The 20,079-nt window shown below is 36.6% G+C and overlaps 1 protein-coding gene across 3 annotated transcripts; it reads left to right on the plus strand.

Moving 5' to 3' along the window:
* Positions 1–4,852: 4,852 nt before the first annotated feature.
* Positions 4,853–19,531, plus strand: LOC141845025 (histone deacetylase 6-like). Of its 3 annotated transcripts, XM_074733030.1 has the most exons (6): positions 4,853–5,455; positions 11,731–12,171; positions 12,253–12,395; positions 18,812–18,902; positions 18,999–19,137; positions 19,247–19,531. In XM_074733030.1, exons 1-5 carry the CDS (start codon positions 4,853–4,855, stop codon positions 19,104–19,106), a joined length of 1,386 nt encoding a protein of 461 aa, XP_074589131.1. In that variant the 3' UTR covers positions 19,107–19,137; positions 19,247–19,531. The 3 variants fall into 3 exon arrangements, with proteins under 3 accessions (XP_074589131.1, XP_074589130.1, XP_074589132.1); XM_074733029.1 differs by lacking the exon at positions 19,247–19,531 and having other exon boundaries at positions 18,999–19,227; XM_074733031.1 differs by lacking the exons at positions 18,812–18,902; positions 18,999–19,137; positions 19,247–19,531 and adding an exon at positions 16,283–16,329.
* Positions 19,532–20,079: the final 548 nt, after the last annotated feature.

Raw genomic sequence — 20,079 nt, forward strand, 5'->3', positions numbered from 1 at the left:
TCGTGTCGAAGCTCGGGCTGCCGCAGAAGGATGACGTTGGTCGAAGTTCTTCTATTCATGCACTGAGTGTAGGATCGGGATACGCGCTAGAGGGGGGGTGAATAGCGCGTATGACTTTTTCGAAATTGTTTACCTATTAAACTAATAAGCAGCGGAATTAAAAGCAAACACAAAGGACACGCGGGATTTTTACTTGGTTCCTAACCCCCCAGGGTTAGTACGTCCAAGGCCTAATCACGGGAGGCGCCCGTCCACTAGTGGTCTCCTTTCCGAACGGTGTTCGGAGGCGGAGCAACCCGTCTTACAGTCCAATAAGCAATACAAATAAGTATAATTCAAAGAAGTAAAGTAAGTAAATGAAAAAGCAAACAATTTAGCCGATCCGGAAGTCCGAGCACCGCGCACTCCTCCTGGATCTTCCCCGGTAGCTCGTGGTTGGCCTTGGTTCGCGTTCGGTAGCGGCTCTGGTCGGAAAGAAGGCGTATGAATGTTGTTTTTTGGCTGCTGCTCGCGACCTCCTTTTATAGCCCTCCTGAGTCGACTCAGATGCCCATCTGGGTCGACTCCAGCCTGCGTGGCAGATCAACTTTTATCCCGCTCGCCGATTTCCTCTCTGAGTCGACTCATCTTGACTCCTGGGTCGACTCCAGCCTGTGTGGCGTCAGCGGCGATAGACTTTGACTCTGCGTCAGCCTGAGTCGACTCAAAACCCGATCTGAGTCGACTCCAGTGCCGAGTCGACTCAAAACCCGATCTGAGTCGACCCAGGTTTGACCAGAGTTGACTTTGGGCTTGACTTTGAGTTGACTTCACTTGCTTCACCTCTCCTCTTGCTTCCAGCTCCTGGTTCCTGCAAGACAAGCATACAAGCAAGCAAATACAACAACCTAAAGTCTTACCTAGTGGGTCGTCTAACTTCAGATTTCTACCGAAATCTTGGGTTAGCCTAACCCACTCCATTCTGGAGAATTCATGCCAACCAAGTCCTCCAGACTTGTTGGACTTGTGCTCGGCTCTGTCGTTGCCCCCCAGGACTTGAACGCAACTGATCCTCCTGATCAGTCCATTCTTCAACTGCAACTTGATCCTCCTGACCAAGTCCAGTTCTTCTGCAACTTGGTCCTCCTGACCAAGTCCATACTTCTGCCTGGTGCACGTTGACTCTGCCAAGACTTCCGCCTGATCCTCCAAATCAGGACTTCCCTTTGCCTAGCCTACAACTAGGACTTTCCCTTGCCCAGCTTCACTCACCAGGACTTCCCTTGCCCAATCATCCAGATCAGGACTTTCCTTGCCTAGTCTAACCGACCAGGCCTTCTCGCTCACTTCCACACATCCAAACATCAAGTCCTGTTTGGATCAACCCTTGGTCAAACTGACCAGACTTAGGTGTATTGTCAAACATCGAAACACTAGGCAAGATCTTAGTGCATCTTGCACCAACACATCAACTACCTTAGTCACACCAAGGCAACTTATACCTAGTAGCAACTTAACACACATAATAGATATGCAACAAATATAACATAAATCCTTTTTCTAACTCATCAAAACACTTAGTTGCATCGCAATAGTAGAGAACGAAGGCTCCAATATTTTTGTCATAGTGCACCTGGACCTCACAAAGCTTATAACTTGATGCAATTATGTTAGTATGTTCGATAACACGAAGGTTCAAAACAAAGTAGACTTAGATGTGGTTAGACAAAGATGGTGTGAGATATTTGACCGATCAAAAAATCCTGACAAGGTGAATTTTAGGACAAGTTTGAAGCGTTGCAGACTTGGAGTCAAAGAGTCCTTGGAAAACATCGTCAAGGGGATAATGTTAAGGTTAAAGACCTAGGAGAAATGTGAGATGTGAGAAAATATAAGTAAAATATAAGTTTAGGTATGATGGGTATAAACTAGGTAGGGACTACATAGTGGCTTGTAAATAAACTTCCTTAAAGAACAATAGATTTTAAGTTGTAGTTGGTACTCAAGCTCTATCTTGAGATTTGTGCAGGTTTATGAGGGTAAAGGCCAAATGAAGTTGAGATTTCCAATCATATTCAATAAATTGGAGTGGTCGATCGACTAAGATCACCCATAAAATTTTTATTTTGGGAATAATATTTTTGTTAGGGATCTAGTTGACTAAATTGATGCACAACCAATTGCAAGGTTTTTGCAATTGGCTATAAAAGGCCATTGGTTGCACAACGACAAAAAATGTTTGATTAGTTAACTAGAGCATGTTTTAGTCTACTAAAGGGGTCTAAAAACTAAATATTGAAGCCTATTCCATATAAGTTTTGGGGTTGTTTGGCTTGTAAGATACACATGAATTTTATTATGATATTCATATGATTAAGTTCTCAAGCTAAATAATGCCTAAGAGCTTAGGAAAGCTTTCTTAACTAACTTATGGTATTATTCTTTTCTCCTTTACTTTAGTTCTTATTTGCATCAAGAGAATGTATATTTGTACAAGATTTTTCTCTACCTTTAGTAAAAGAGACTTATTAGTGTATTTCAAGATTGATTTACCTAATGAATCAATAGGCTATGGAATAGGAGTAGAGCTTTGGGCTAGATAAATTATTTTATCAGTATTATTTATTAGCACAATCGACTCCTAGTTAAAGTTAACAATGTTTGGTTTAAGTTTCAATATTTAATTAATATATTTAATGGTTGAGTGATATGTTCAATAGGTCAAACTTGACTAGATACCTAATATTAGAAAATCCTAGTGGATCAAGATTGACTGAATATATGATTGTAAAAAATTTTAAGTAGATCTAAGTTGATCGGATAATTGGAAATTGGAAGTCCAATAAAAAGTTAGCAAGGGAGAAATACAAGTGAATTAAGATTGATTGGACATTTAACAGTTAAAATTCCAATATGGAATTGGCAAAGGAGAAGTCTAAGTAAGAGTCTAAGTGGATTAAAGTTGACTAGATACATGGTAGTTGTAAGTCCAATAACAAATTGAAAATAAAAGTCCTAATATGTTATGGAAGATTAAATGTTAAACATATGATGGGAAGTACAAGCATGTCATGGAGGATTAAATATTTGACAGTGACAGAAAAGTCATGAAAGGACTAAACGCTTTATAATGAATGATGTCCAGATAGGTCATAGAGGACTAGATGCTTAGTAAAGAATGAAGTTTTAGTTAATTAAAGGTGACTGAATATGAAGCAAGGTTGGAAGTCCTAAGAGTGAATTTTAAATAGTGAAAGTCTAGATAGGTAACGATTGACCTAAGACTAGGTAAGGAAAAATCCTAATAGGGCAACAATGACTGAATATTGAGCAATGAGTGAATTTCTATAGATAAGGGGTTTCTAGGCAAATAATGAAGTCCTAATAGGTCGAGGATAATAGGTAAGAATGAAGTCCTAGTAAATCGTGGTTGTAGTTGACTTATATTAGGAAGATGAGAAAGTCCGGAAATAAGGAGTCTCTTGGCAAGGCATAAACTTAGCTTTTTGTGCCTAGAACCAAAGTATCAATCAATTAATGAATTTGAAACCATAAAGATATACTTTTGGTGAGTTTGGGGTTATAACAATAGGCTGCTATAAAATAATAGTCTTATGATATGACAATCGAGTAATAGTTCTAAAGTAGTCGACTAATGAATCTAAAATCATAAAGTCATGATTTAGATGAATTCATGAGTTTATCTATTGATTGATGCCGATATTAATCGACTGATGATTGAGTCGATTGAGTGCTCAGTTGACTCAAACTTAAATGAAAACGAATAGAAAGTTTTACAATTGACTAAGTTAGCTGACTGGTGCATAGATAGTTGACTATGACAGTCAACTGATGTTTAATTTGGAAACTACTGATGACACGAGATACAAATATAGCTTAGATAATGATCGATTTTTTGCTACTACATTGGAGCAATTGATTGGAAGGAAGATATCAATCGATTGGGAGGAAGATATTAATCAATTGATCTACAAATTCAAATTATGAACAAAAACTTATAAAGAGGATTTCGTGGAAACTTTATAGAGAAGTTTGGAAGATCTGTTCATGAAGTTTTCAGATCGAGTGTCATTGCATTCCATGACATTTGAAGAGCAGTCAAAGCCAATAAAGCAACTAAACAAGCAAGAATTCCTCGATTATTCTTTTTATTATATTAAATTTTTATTTCTTTCTTTTTTATATTTATTGTAGGAATATATTATTATAAAATATCACCTCTGAAAGATATCTAGAGGAGAAAGATAATAAATATTATCTCCATGACTAATCATAAATTATAAAATAGGAATTGAAGTTTCAAAACCACTTAAAAGAATTAAGTTATGTGTTTGTACTTATGTACTTGTGTTGTTGTATTCTATTTTTCATTGTAATTATTAACATGACATTTCTAGTGTATTACAACTTGACATGACCAACTACTTCTGTAAAATATTGAATCCGTTACTCTAACGATCTTATACGGTCGGTCTTATGATCATTTGTAAAGAGGTAAATAAAAAAATTACAATTGATCATGACGGAGAAAGATATTATCTCAATTTCGTCAAAATTTAAATCTTTATTCACTACTACAACTTTACTCTAACTCTCCGAGGGCTGATATGACCAACCAAATCCATACACAAATAATCTTTCGAGTACTATGAATGTTACTGCAATTTAATTTTCAAGTTAACATCTGTTCACTCCTAGCTTCCCAACAATCCTAATGGTCATGCAAAGTTACCGTCATTGACCTGCTATTTAAACCCTAGACCGAACCCACCAGGTCGCAACCCAAATCTGCCGTCTTCTCTGCCTTCTTACGTAGCTCGAGTCCAGCCAGAGCCAGGCAATTTGCGTCTGGATGGCCTTGTCATCGGCAGCCACCGGCGCCGATGGGGCGTCGCTGCCTTCGGCGTCGTGCTGGGATGGGCAGAGGCGGCGGGTGAGCTACTTCTACGAGCCCACCATCGGCGACTACTACTACGGGCAGGGCCACCCGATGAAGCCCCACCGCATCCGTATGGCCCACAATCTCGTCGTGCACTACGCCCTCCACCGCCTCATGGAGATCTCCCGCCCCTTTCCTGCCTCCGCCACCGACATCGTCCGCTTTCATTCCGAGGAGTACGTCGACTTCCTCGCCTCCGTCTCGCCCGCCACCGCTGCCCTCGCTTCCGCGCAAGGGCAACTCGCGTACGACTCTGCCTCCGCCTCTGCGTCCGCTCGACAGCTAAAGCGGTTCAACGTTGGAGAGGACTGCCCCGTATTCGAGGGCCTCTTTGAGTTCTGCCAGGCCTCTGCCGGCGGCTCCATCGGCGCCGCCGTGAAGATCAACCGTGGAGACGCGGACATTGCTATCAACTGGGCCGGCGGACTACACCACGCCAAGAAGTGCGAGGCCTCCGGCTTCTGCTACGTCAACGATATTGTCCTTGGCATCCTTGAGCTCCTCAAGTACCACAGGGTAAGCTGACTCTACATTTCCTCCCGTTAATCTTCCGTCATAGATTATGCTTTTGCTTCATTGTTAATGATCGATGTTTAGTGTTGATTTTTTTTTGCTTCTATGCAACTTCGAGATTTAGTAGTAATTAGAGGCAATTACAGTTTTATTTAATTTAGTTGCGTTTCATTTGTTTTGTTGGTCTTAGAAAAGCCATTTCATTTATTTTATCTTCATCTAGAAACTCCATCTCACTTTTGAACCCTTGTTACTTTGGTCAGGTTGTTCGATAGTACTATACCAATTGCATATCCACCAATTTCTTTGCAGCTACTTGAAGATGTGGTTTAAGAGAATTTGTACTGTAGCCTTTTTTAGTTTCAAGGTCTTTCCTCTATATTGTAACCATCATTTAACTGTAAGATAAATAGGCAAATAAACTTAAAATATTCTTATATATGTGTTGATAATGGATAATAATAAATTATTCTATATTTATGGGCTTCCAATTTGATGTGCATGACACCACAAGAGAATGGCCAAAAGAACCATATGCCTATCAAAATATTTGACTCTCATTATTAGCCTCAATAGGTAACTATTTATTTGATTGTAGTTTTGATATTACACTTGGATCACTATAGAATTTCATTTGTAGCTAGATTACATTGGTATTGATATGTTAGATTAAGGTAATAATTTAAAATAATAAAATAGTATAATATGTTATGTTATCAATATTAATATTAAAATTTTCTTATTATTAAAAAAAATTATGTAATTTTTAGTTGATCATTTTTTCCTATTTGGCTATCCTATCTTATAGTTATTATAAAAATGGTAGTTCGGTGCAAGCTCTCGCCAATGTGGGTCCTAAGGAAGGGTTGGACCACATTGAATCTATTGTACATAGCTTTGTCTTGCATTGCAAGAGATTGTTTCGCGACTCAAACCTGTGATCATAAAGTCACATGACAACAACTTTACGGCAGGGCTCCCCTTCATCTTTTAGTTATTATATAATATTGATTGATAATCATTGGTGCCTCATGATTTCATTTATTGCTTTGTGAAAATGGTAAACGGTGCCCATCTACAATTGTTTGTCTTTGTTGATGTGCGCTAAACACTGAATAAGGGTTATACTGCCACAAGAATCTAAAATGTAATCCCAAATTTAATAAATATAACAACTTTTTGTTGCTCTCTACAGTTAGTAGTGCTACGGTACTAAGAAGTTTTCTAGTTCCTAATCTTTACCTTTTTCTTGGACGATTTTAATAGGAGTAAGTGACTTGCAAACATAGAATCTTCCGATCAACAAATTTCTCCATTAATTAATGAATTTGATGATGATTATGAAGAATCCAATAATGATTGCGAAGGATTTTTGTTAACGATTGCCCTTTTTTACTACCTTCTTTGCTATATTAAGTTTATGAATGCCCACCATAATCAAAGCAACGTGTATATTGCACATAGTGTTTAGAACAATGATAGATGCCCTTACTCCATTAGCTCTTTGGCATTGTTGAAGTTGACACTATTGTTACTGTTCACCTTCATTATATCTTTTACACCTATATCTCAAGCTACAATATGCATCACGTATATATGTAATATGCATTACGATTTTCTACAGTTGCATTAACAGATTTGTGTAATATCACTTTTCTATTGTAATATAGTAGAAAGTTGTTAAAGCTCATTTGCATAGGTCCCGTGCAATTATTGCACATCAATGTAACCTGTGTGGGTTTCATTGCTTCTTGCATAATAGAATCCAATTGGAGGTTGAATATTAAATTTAAGGTTGGATATCAAGACTAGACTTTTGGATGCTAGGCACCATGCTACTTTACTATGCATTGTTTGCTAAATTAGGTGAAATTTGAAAATGGAAAAAATTAGCAATTGATTTCTTCTTACATTTGTTGCTTCTACTCATATTCACCTTGGGGGATACGAAGAATGGGTATATTTCCACAATCTTTAAATTCATTAGAGATGTGCTCTCTAAAAGCTCTTTTATCAAATTCTTCGTATTGTTGTTATGTGTACTTGACATTTCTTTTGGCACCAAGTGCTTTGTTATTGCATGACAAATTTCTTAAGGGACATTTGAACACTTTGAAATGTCCTAGTATCCACAAATATGATTTTGCTTAAGGCGTGTGACTCCACTAGCATGCCTAATTATATCACAATATAAACATCACTAATGAAATCGATTGATGTGTATATTTTCAAGTTAGATCATTAGGTTGTTTTTTTGGTGCTATTTATCTACCTATGTATCATTAAAAGTTAGGGTATTAATTAAAATAAAATCATCAACAACAAATAAATATAGTAATATAACTTAGTTGTATATAACTATGGAATCTTGTACCGTGCTAAGTGAAACGATCGAAACGTCTTATTCTAGTAAATTATCGATACTTGATCCAAACAATATCTCCTTCCTAGGCTTCATCTCCTTCATCCTTTAACATCCAATTTGTCATTGACACTATGCATCGGAATATCGACAATCATTTCAGTCAAAGACTGAAACTTTGACACGGTTCGAGATTTTGAACCTTGTATATAACAATTATATGTGACTGATACATAAATATATTTATTATATAACTCATAATTATCCTTTATATAATATAATTGATATTTTTGTTAAATATAATTAATATAATATAAATGTAATATAAAATATTTAATTGTTGTAAAGGTGTTATAAACTGATATAACATTCCTAAATTGCGAGAAATCACGAGTTCTTGACTTCGGGAGTTTGTGACAATGCTAATGTTTGCTCCCACTTTCGACCATGGAATTGAGTATCGACCTATGTCGGTCGGTAAAGACAGAATTTACCATTTTACCTATCCACCGACATTGATAATGGCACCATGACCTTGCGGCGGCCTTACAAACAAGGTCATAGTGGCTGCCTTGACCTCGTAATTTATATTATATATATATTTTTCTTTTTTATTGTTTTATTTTTTCAATTTTTAATTTTAGATAGAAATTTTATTTTTAAATAGGTAATTCCTTTCCCATGTTATTTTTTTCCTTCTTAATATTTTTCCTCTTTAATCAATTAATTTTTTCCCTCTATTCATTAAGTTTTCCTCTCCATCCGTCCATGAAGGTAAATAGAGAGAAAAAAAATCTCTTTAACCTCTTTAATGATGGCTAATTTTTTTCTCTCCATCTCTTCACATCACAAGTTAAGTAGAGAAAAAAAACCTTATGATTATCTTTTTCCCTTCTACATACATCCACAAGGTAAACATATAGGAAAAAAAATATTCTTTAAGGATATAAGAGACTGATTATTAAGAAAGATAAAAAAATAATATATTTTCTAATTTTATAAAATATACTATTACTAATGAACTAAATTATTCTATATATAAATTTGGTTTAATTTTAAACTGATCAAAATAAATCCAAATTAAATCTAGTTTTAACCTACTTGATTGTGCCATGTCTACATGGTGGACTTTAGTTACTCTTAAATCGATATTTACTTGATAAATATAAAATATTTTATGAGATAATACCAAAATATAAACTCAACATTCAATATCTCAAATATAACTCAATAGAAAATATCTATAGTAATTAAATATGAATAAAAATATTTTTTAATTAGTATATTTTATATTTAAAAAGTATCAAAATCGTATTTAGATGACACAATAGGGTGTCGAAATGATATCGTTTCGATAGTAAATTAAAACTTCGACATGACTCGAAATTTTAAACCATGTTTTTGGTTGCAACGCCGATGACTGTTGTTCCCCATTGCAACCATGACAGCGATGCTGAAGAGGTCTTCTCTATTCATTCTTATTTGATTTGTCTATGTGCTGCCTTTGAATTGTTGTTGTCTCTGATGCCTTCTTGCATTACTCATTGTTGTTGGTAGTTTGGTACTATCCTTTAATTCCTCGAGGCTCCACTTATATCTCTACTCCTATTTTCGTGAGCTCCTCCTCTCGTGATCGACAAAAGGAAATGAATTCAATTTCTTTTGTTGATGCCAATTGGGAGCATGCGTATGAATTGAGACCATGTGTGACCAATCAAGGGAACAATCATGCGGTGTGGGCGAAATAGGATAATTTAACCGATACTATTAAGTTTCGTGTACCGTTGTGAGATCAGAACAAGATTTTGCAGTCATGCCAGGTGGCATGATTCAGGTTGATACCTTGTCTATGACTACTTTTCACAAGAACATTGGTGTTTTTGTCTAAGTGCACACAATTAGTCATGTTTTAAACAATATTGCTCCATCTAACCAATTTTGACCTTTTCTTAATATTTTCTAACTCCTACTGTTCTCCTTTGTGTATTTCAGTATCTGTTTGTTGAAGGCTGTATGCCAACATGTCTTATCTATTATGATATTGTTAATTTGGTCATACTAAAGTAATTATAATACAAGAACTGACCAAATAGTTTATTCCCAGATGTAATTATATTAACAAGGAAAATTTTTGTTAGATTTCCTACACCTGCCGTTCAAGTCTGATATTATTTTAATTTTACTGCAACAAGCAGAAATGGTATTTATGGTGCAATTTCTATATTGTACAATTTTCTTGGTAGTTTGAAATAGTTACTTAGCCAACCTGATCTAGTGGGAAAAGATTTGGTTGCTGTTGCTTGAAATGATTACTTGACATGCAAAAAACTTGCTTAAAAGACTTTTATCATATTCCTTTTATACACAAGGTCACAACTATACTTCCCATTGCAAAATTGTATTTAGACCTGAAAATAAATGCTTCTTGTGTGCTTTATTCAGCCAAAGCTTTGTTCATCAATCGTACATTCTTAGAAGTATAAGTTAAATTGGATATGTATGCACTCGTACTTGTGCAAAGTATCAAGATTATAATTTTTTTACACGTTATCATCGAGCAAACTCACCAATTTGCTGAATTTATCCACCATTTATTCACCCTGATTCCGGTTGGATCTAGATGCCAACTAGAGGGGAGGGGTAAATAACCTTCTTTCATTTGCTTCCGATTGGTTCTACAAAGACATGTAAATGCAGTTGGAATACAACCAAAATGCAAAGTCACAAAAGCAAACCAAACTCGGTGATTTAATATGGTTTGGAACTTCCAGTTCTTACATTACAATCTTGATCCTTCAGGTGGATCATCCCTTGTAAATCCTAGTAATTTTCTCCTTCTTGGTAATCAATTGGAGGCGTAGAAACCTCTTACAGGACCACTTCTTATAATGAATGAGAGTTAAGCACACAAGAAAATAAGAGCACAAAAGAAAACACGCAAGTTTAGCTCTAACACAAGTATGTGAATATTTAGGGTCTTTTTGTGACTTCAACTTTAACTTCAATCCAACCATAGGAAAACAACATCTTTGCTGATCAATAGTTGATTGATCAGTGTTATCAATTGACTATTGACAAGCAAAGTCAACTCCAACGGTCACTTGCACATTAGTCGATTGTTGACATTGAGTTTGATGGTTGCTGTCAAATTTTATCTGATTAATGATACTTAACGGCTTTAGCATTGTCTAGTTTCTAATCATGGTTTACACTAGTGGGGCACTAGTCAACTATTTAGTCAATTGGACATAAGAGATGTTCTTTTTTGAACGTCCCTCAATTAACTCATTAGCAAATTGATGGGTGACAATGTAGTAGTCGACTAATACTTTGACTACGATCATTTCTAAAGTCGAGTCCGTTATATTTGAGTGGTCTACCCTTGCCTATGTGAACAAGTTTTATGCTCTCAACTCCCTTGGAATCTTACCAAGCCTTCTCGTGTTATCATTGCTTTGATGCTTCTCGTCCTGTAGTCACGCCATCCTTCTTTGAACTCTATGAACCTTTGAGCCATCAAACCATCAACACATTGGTTGTGTCAAGTCACCATGTATATCTGCATCAAGTTTGTATGACTTCATGCACATATTAGATCCACAATGATCTTTAACTTAAAATCTTTGCCTAAAGCATCAAAACCATGATCAATCCCAATCAAAAGGGCATGATTGCACCGACAAGTCCTAATATAGATAGTTGCTTGACTCAGTGTTTCTTGTGTGTCTATTTCTTGGAAGCTATTAGTGGGACATGAATCATAAATCAATTTTTGGATCTGTGTTTGTTTGTTATGTTTTTAATATTTATACAATAGAAACAAATGGTACTTGTGTATATCTTTTGATCAAGATGACTGTATGCAGTATCTGCCTTTGTAAAGATGTGTAGTATGGCTAACTTGTTCAGTTGACAGCGTGTACTTTATGTGGACATTGATATCCATCATGGAGATGGTGTTGAAGAGGCTTTTTTCACAACTGACAGAGTCATGACTGTGTCATTCCACAAATATGGGGATTTCTTTCCTGGAACTGGCCATATAAAGGATGTTGGGTTTGGGCAAGGAAAGTACTATGCTCTAAATGTCCCTCTAAATGATGGGATGGATGATGATAGCTTCCGGGCACTTTTTAGACCTGTCATCCAAAAGGTCATGGAGGTTTATCGACCTGATGCAGTGGTTCTTCAATGTGGTGCTGATTCATTGGCAGGGGACAGGCTAGGTTGTTTCAACTTGTCTGTGAAAGGCCATGCAGATTGTCTACGATATTTAAGATCCTTCAATGTGCCCATGATGGTTTTAGGAGGTGGTGGGTATACCATGCGCAATGTTGCTCGCTGTTGGTGCTATGAGGTTGTGTTTTGTATATGTTTTGGTTCACTTGAATCTACTGGCAACAAGCTGTTTATTGATGCACAATGTAACTTGTTGCAGACAGCAGTTGCAATTGGAGTGGAGCCAGACAATAAATTGCCTTATAATGAATACTACGAGTATTTTGGTCCTGACTATAATCTTCATATTCAACCAAGAAGCATGGAGAACAAAAACTCTTCAAAAGAACTGGAAAACATTAGGTAAATGTCAGCTATTACTGCATCTGAAACTTCAACTTGCAGAAGTAATATACCAATCAAATCAAATCATTGTTTGCCATTCTCTATATACATATTTGAATTTTTTAGTTACATACAAAAAAAAATTGTGTAGAATGTGGAGAAGGCTATCCTCTTTTATTGGAAAACTGAAATTGAAAAATGAAATCATTTTTTGCAATCTAGTAACTGTAATGCCACTAGTTGATAAATGAGGAAAATAGGTAAGATGGTACGAAAATATTGAAAGATGACTTGTACAATTCATAGTTAACAAATTGAATCCATCATTGTAGGTGTGATGGATAAGGAGACAGATCCCTCGTACCTACAAAATAGTGTTTCTTTATAATTGGTGTAGAATCAGTTGTATTATTATATCTGTGTGCTTGATTAATCATGCAGACAAAATATCTCGATTATATGAGATGATCTTAGGGCACAGTATGGTCTTAAAGTCAGCATCAACAATCACCAGGTTTCACTCAACAATAACATCACTCAACACGAACTGCTGAGGCCAATTGGAGACATGTGAGGAGTTTAGGCACATAACTGATTGAGAATAATAGCTTAAGCTGGAGGATGAGGTTGACGTGTGTCTATGATAACATCACTTGACTAATATATGTCATTCTAAATTTTATGAATACTTACCCCATTATGAGGAAAGATTATTTGTCAAGCAATGATCCAATGGCATTTTCTTTATTTATTTTAGTTTGCTTCTGGAGGATATTATGATTTATGACAGTTCAGAAAGGCGAGAAGCACTTCAGTGAATAATCTTTGGAGACTTCTGGACTTCCCCTCACTTGATACTCAGCTTGATCTTAACTTCCTTTGTCTTATACTGTTGTAAACCCATCCTAAGCTTTTTTGAGCAGATCCATGTAACTGTGGTTATATTTTGACCATAAAAGTTTAGTGTCATCTGTGGGAATGAAGCTGAGCATGGAGCTTCACAAGTCAGATTAAAGAGGAAGTTTCCAGCATAACACGACTTAACTCCCCTGTCAGAATATGTAAGAATTTGTTCCCATATGGGACATATCAGTGGACGGGGGTAGGTTTGCATGTTACCTTTGATGATAAGACAATTATTTTCCTCAGGACTAGCATTAACGCTAACCAATCTGAGTGAGTTACTATATATAAATTGGTGTGGGATTCCATAATGCTGCAACAGTAGATCATCTAGTAGAGACAACAATGATAAACTACTTCAAGGATGCTTTGGTGGTAGCAAGGGACTAAAAGGATAAGAAGAAAGTAGCTAAGGAAGTAAGAGGCACAGATTCTGAAGCAGAGTTAATGAAAAAGTAGAATGAGAGCAAATTGTTTTTAACTAGGGAGATGTTGACGGAGAAGGTGTGAGTTGGTGTAGGTGGAGAAGAAACCTAAGTTACACAAGCCTTTCTAGATATTCAACAAGATGCCATTTTTTCCAAATTCCAAAATGTTAGATAGGGACTTGTAATGATGGCAACCCAAATTGATCATAGCACATGACTACTTGATGATCCTATATTGTTCATTTTGTTCATCTAAAACTTGATTTATGCTCCTGGTAGTGGGGAGACCTATTGTTTGTGTTTTTGAACAATGTAATTTTGTGCCAAAATGAAGTCATGGTCCTATCTTTCCTATATTGCCAAACCAAAACCTGATGTGTTACTAGGATTATGGAGATTTCTAGTCTACTTTGTTAAGGCCGTTAAATAATTTTAAACCAAAACTATTGGTGACCCTATTACCCGTCAAAGGCCATATATGCTCTTAGGAGTGTAGGGAGTTCAACTATGGTCTTAGTTTGTCTTTTTGAATAGTGTTGGTTATCAAGTTCTTTTCCTAATATTACAAAAAGAGCAATTGTTTTAGCTTTGAACTCTACTTTGTTAGGAGAATAGGGTGAAAGGATGTTGGCAACTTGATGACATCTAGGTAGGGAACAAGTGAGCCCTTATTAAAATTTAACAAAAGATTTGTTACTGCAGGTCGCCAAGTGTAAGATTCCCATCCTACCATACTCATGACAACATTAAGTCAATTCTGAAGCTTTTGTTTTTGCATTCTTTATATAAGAATCCATTGAAGACCTTCAGGGATTCAGGAAGATGTTAAAACGAGTTCAGTGCGCAACAATGGATGGTGTGCTTCTTATAAAACTGTCTAGCATGAACTATCAGAAAATAGCTGAGGGGAGAACTAATTAGAAATTATCCAGTATCGATATTGTGTGATTCCACAAGTCTAGTTGATCGCTGGAAGGCCTCTGATGATGGAGAGGATGGGAGATTTCCTCAAGCCCCCTCTTATTTATGAACTGGACATTTTGCCTGAACTTCCTGTTCTTAGGAGGTAAAGGTGGTTAGCGTTGAGCTAGACCATGAGGATGCTTTGATGATCAAAGCTTGTATGGAGAATTATTAGTTTGAAGGATGCTAGTTTGACCAGACCCCTCGTCATGTTATGTCACAGCACATTCCACAAGATCTGCTACATTAGAGTCAACTTGAATATAATGAGTTTAACATTAGTTGGGTTTCAGGAGTGGAGTTTGAACCTTTAGAACCATTATGTTAGATATGGCCTATTAGAGGAGACACATTTTCAAACTCCAAGGCTATAGTTCTTGGTAGTAAACTTACCCTCAGGCTATAATGTGATTCTTGATAAGCCTGTAGGGGAGGAGACTGTAAGTGAGGGTTGTAATCTTCTTATTATCAGATGATGAATTCCATGGTCCCACTTGTGGTGGGAGTGGTTTGAGCTGATCTAGAAATGTTTTTAGTATTCTACCACAACTCATTGAGGATGTATAAGTCTACCTCATTCTTAGAGATCAGGGAAGTTCTAAATATCCTAGCTGTGGAAGTAGAAGACAAAAACAGCAAATGCAAACTTAAGTTCAAGGTTGAAGAGAGGTTCATCAAGAGGTTAGAATTGTTCTTACAACCTCAAGAGGAGCTGATCCCTGGTTAGTTGATTAAATAATTTGGTTTGTAGATAAATCACAGAATGAGCAGTTGTTTAGCTTTAAGGGAGTTCTATGGAAGTTTTGGCTTGGTTCATTGAGAATATCTTAGGTATTGATCAAAGCATCAAGCATCACCTTCATGCGAATACCAATTATTCATCTGACCAATATGCCATTGGAATGTGCCAAGGAGCAACAAATATAATGGATGAAGAGGTACAAAAGCCCTTGGAGGTTGGATTTTTTTTTTTTTGTGAAAATTGAGTTCCTTACCTGGTTGGTTAACCGCTAAAGTGGCAATGTTGAAGAAACTGCATGTAAACAGAGTATGTTGTGAACTTCACCAACTTGAACAAACCTTGCCCAAAAGACTATTATCCACTTTCCTACATGATGCATCACAAACCTAGCTTAACTCATAGAGAATGAAATAGCTATACCTCACACACTGAAGAGGGATACCCAATACATTGAAATAACAACCTTTTAGATTCCATACTAACTACATGAGGAAATAATATCACCAATTGATTACCTTACTAAAAAATACTACTGCCTTTAGATATCAAATTACCAAATTCAACTACAATTCAAAACTGAAATTAATTTTTTTTCCTTGTTTGCATTTCTAATTCCTCTTTTTCCTAGCAAATTCACAATTGAACCTAAGTGGATGTTGAAGATATCATCAGAAGCTATCATGAATAAATTGAACACTCAATTGGTAACTAGGAGATACACTCAAATTTATCAAGATGATGACCTTGATATTTTTTTCCTGTCGCTAAGATTGTTTTACTGTGACTTTTTCTCAGTTCAACAACAATATTTCAGTGGCTGTTTTACTCATTGGATGTTAAGAATGATTTCCTTTATGGTGATCTTGCAGAAGAGACACCTCCAAGCAATCTTTTGATGTGGTTTGGTAAATTTGGCTATTCTCATTTACTATGAGCGTGATAAATGCTCTAGGAAAATGCCTTCTATCGTGATCATGGCCATCTCTAAATTTTTAGGGTATACAAGTGCAATTAGGCAAGTTCTGCCATGGATACACAATTTGCATCAAATTATTGTTTTCCCTTGGCAAGAAATATGATATTGTTGAAAAGCAAACTATGACAGTTGTGCAACTGTAGAGGTGGAATATAATGCAATGGCTCCTGCTCTCAAATTATTGATGACTGAGTTGCATAATCTCCAATTAAGCCGATGAAGCTGTCCATTGACAATCAAGGGGTCATGCACATTGCTTCAAATCTAATATTTTACATAAGAACTAAAATAATAAAGGAAAATGTGTAATCGAAAGAGTTCATTGCTTTATTTGTGAGCTTCAGTGGTTGATTGATAGATCTATAAAATGTCTATAGAAGGTCTTAAGAATTGAGTACAATTGTAACGAGCTGAGTCTTTTTTATATCTTTGAACTAACTTAAGAGGAGTGTTAGAGAATGATTCCAGAATATGTGATATCTTTGAACTAGCTTAGAAGGAGAGTGTTATGCACTTGGTTGTAGAATGTGATAACATAGGTGTTATAAATATACAATGTAGATGGATGTAAAAAAGGCTCAGCCCTGTCATCTTAACTAGGAGCATTTAACTGATACTCTACTAGGATTGGATATAGTTGATGAATTTCTAGTGGAGGTCTCGGGAACTTCTATCCTAGACACAAGGGTTACAGTCGTGGAGATAAGGCCGTGACAGTAGCAAGGTAAAACTTTTTTTTCAAAAAGGAATTGGGCTAGTTGGAAATACTTGATCAAAGAGAGAATCATTCAATTTTGTATGGATTTTTCAAATCTCTTCCAAAACACAACGAAGGGGACAACTGATACAGGCATAAAATGTCTTGCTTTTATGTGAACCTAGGGTTGGTATCACAAAGTGTCAGGTTTGGTTCAACAGTAATTGTTGGGGCAATTTTCCCCAAGTGATTTGGATTTTAATGTTTGGCTGAATCAGTTTAAGTTAGGCAATGTTTGTTGATCTAACATGTGTGACTTGAGTTCACGGGAAAGTCCAGGAATGAAGTCTTGGTATTTGGTGAAGTCCCGGAGGCGCAGTCTCTTGGCAAAGGTGAAGTCCCGGAGGCGAGGCCTCTTGGCAAGAGAAGACTTAGCACGACAAAGTTGAGGGAAACGTCTCAAGCGAGTGCAAGGAAGTGCACGAGGCTTGTGGAAGGCGTTTGAAGACTTATGTCAAGGCTAAGGGATAAAGAAGAAGTTGAAAAAGGGAGTTTTCAGCTTAGGCAGTCGACTGGCCCTGCCAGCAGTCGATTGGGGTTGATCCGAATAACACACAGCCAAGAACAGAAAAATCAGTCGAGTGGTACAGTCGATTGGGACCAGTCGACTGTCTTTGGAGCAGTTGACTGGTAGACTACCGTTGAGCGACAACTGACAAATTAAATGCATATTTAATTGCTGTTGAAGCCCATTAGTCGACTGACCTAGGAGCAGTCAACTGGTGCACTGAATTTTATAAAAAGAGCGGTAAACGTCGCAGAGCACAGAGATCTGATTTCTTCATCTTCTTGATTGCTCTCTTACATTGTTGAAACTACTTCTCTTCCTTCTAAACTTCACTACAAATCTTGTATGAGGAAGAAACCCTATTGTGAAGGTTTCTCCGCCTTCGAAGCGTGCTTCGAGAAGGAGGTTGTTTTCATAGTGGAATCGTCAGCTGCGTGTGTGGATCCTTGGATTAGTCATCCCGTTGAGGTGGATACCAAGTAAATCGAACCGGGTTAGCGTTTGTTCTTTGTGCTTTATTATTATTACTTTCCTTCCGCTAACAATCTCGCAGAGAAAGAACAAAAATCGCTATTCATCCCCTCTAGCGAAGGCCTCGATCCCAACAGTAATGACTTAGGCAATCTGTGAATCTACACATGGGTTTAAGGTGTCTAATAGAATAACAATGCTAGCAGCCTAGCATAAGCAAGAGGACAAGGGGTTGAAATGTCCTTGACAATTGACAGCAGGTGGCCAATTTATGCTACTATGAAAGCCTATAAATACCAATTCATACTGATTTGGAATATATTAAATTCTTTCAACTAATGATTCAGTACTTCTAGTAGTACATTTTAGCAATTTGGTCAGGCACGGAACACTTTGGCAAATGGTCTGAAGAGCTTCTCCACTTGATCTTAGCTTCCTTTGACCCCATTGTAAGTTAATTTGAAGCTCTGGGGATCAGACTCGTAAAACTGTTTTTATATTTTCATTACAACAATCAAGTTCTCCTGATATGGAACACAACATGTATGATTTGCCTTGCAATAAGGAGAATCTCCAAAACCGAATCATCATCAAGGACACTCTGAAACAGCTGCTAGAGTCAAACTTATTTTTGTTTCCTTATTCATTCCTTACCTTTTTTCTGACAATTACATTTCCATTGGCAGAATTATGTTGATGGATTATCTTTCAAAAATTGAACATGCTCCAAGTGTACAGTTCCAGTCAAGGGTGCCAGATACTGGAGTGCCTGAAGAGGTGAATCCCTTTTGTAAACAAATTTACTGGGATGGAGAATTTCCTATTATTTTCATTAAAAGAAAATTTTATTACCTTCAAACTATCATAATATAGGCTGAAGGAGACATGGACCATCGTAGGCAAGCCAAACTGTGGAGTGGTGAGTATTATGATTCTGAGTTTGAGGAAGGCCAACAACCAGAACCTGAAAAAATATCTTGATTATTGCCCGTCAGTAGAATCTACTATAGAGGTGCTCACTTGTTTACATATCTAATTTTATAACTGCTTGTAAATCACGGATTTTGTTTTGTTTATGCTAAACTTGTTATGATTACAAAAAGTCATTGTTGAACTTATAGTTTGTTAGGATCTCCAAGGATTAGTCGCACGTGATAATAACTAGCGATCTTCAAGAGAAGATTTGAACACATCTGAAAAGGGAATGAAAGAGAAGAGGTCATAGAGAGAAGAAAACTATTTCGGACTAGACTTCCTTGATTTCCTTCGTTGTAAGTTATTACATATATTGCAACTTCTATGAACTTGATTTAACCTGATCAGCTCAAATAAAATCCCATCAAGCAAGTTTTTGTAAGATGTTGGTACATGGCGTACCGACACTATATTAAAACTAATACAGTATTGACAGACCTCTTCAAATAAAATGAACAATACAGGTGAAATAATAAAGTTGTGAATTGATTGTTGATGTGGAAGATAAGCACATAATATCACCTCATCCTATTATCTTTCAGGAACCCGCGGGGCAATGGTGTAACGGTGAAATTGTCTCAATTGATTGTTGATGTGGGGGCAATCAAAGGAGCTAAGCACGATTTATGGGAAATTTTATCACCTCATCCTATTAGCTTGTTCTCGAGCGTGAACTTAGAAACTCTATTGCTGCCTGAATGCATGCAAGATCTATTGGTGTGGACCAGTTCTACAGGATCTGAAATGTTGGTGCCCCACCAAAGAAGGGGTGAAGCAGTTGCTAGGATGAAGGGGAAGGCTTGACTTGATCGTCTATGGGGTTTTCTTTTTCACGAGAGTAGAACTTAGTTGTAGATTTGGAGGGATATGATATTAGGATCAGTGATGTGACTAAATGTGAATGAATAGTCGCAAACATATTTAAAAAATCCTTTTGATTTGTTCTTGCAAATGCAAATCTTATAAAATTTGTTAGCTT

The sequence above is a fragment of the Curcuma longa genome, chromosome 14, assembly GCF_044706935.1.
Source record: "Curcuma longa cultivar G26 ecotype Majalengka, Jawa Barat chromosome 14, ITB_CL_G26_1.1, whole genome shotgun sequence".
NCBI lineage: Eukaryota > Viridiplantae > Streptophyta > Magnoliopsida > Zingiberales > Zingiberaceae > Curcuma > Curcuma longa.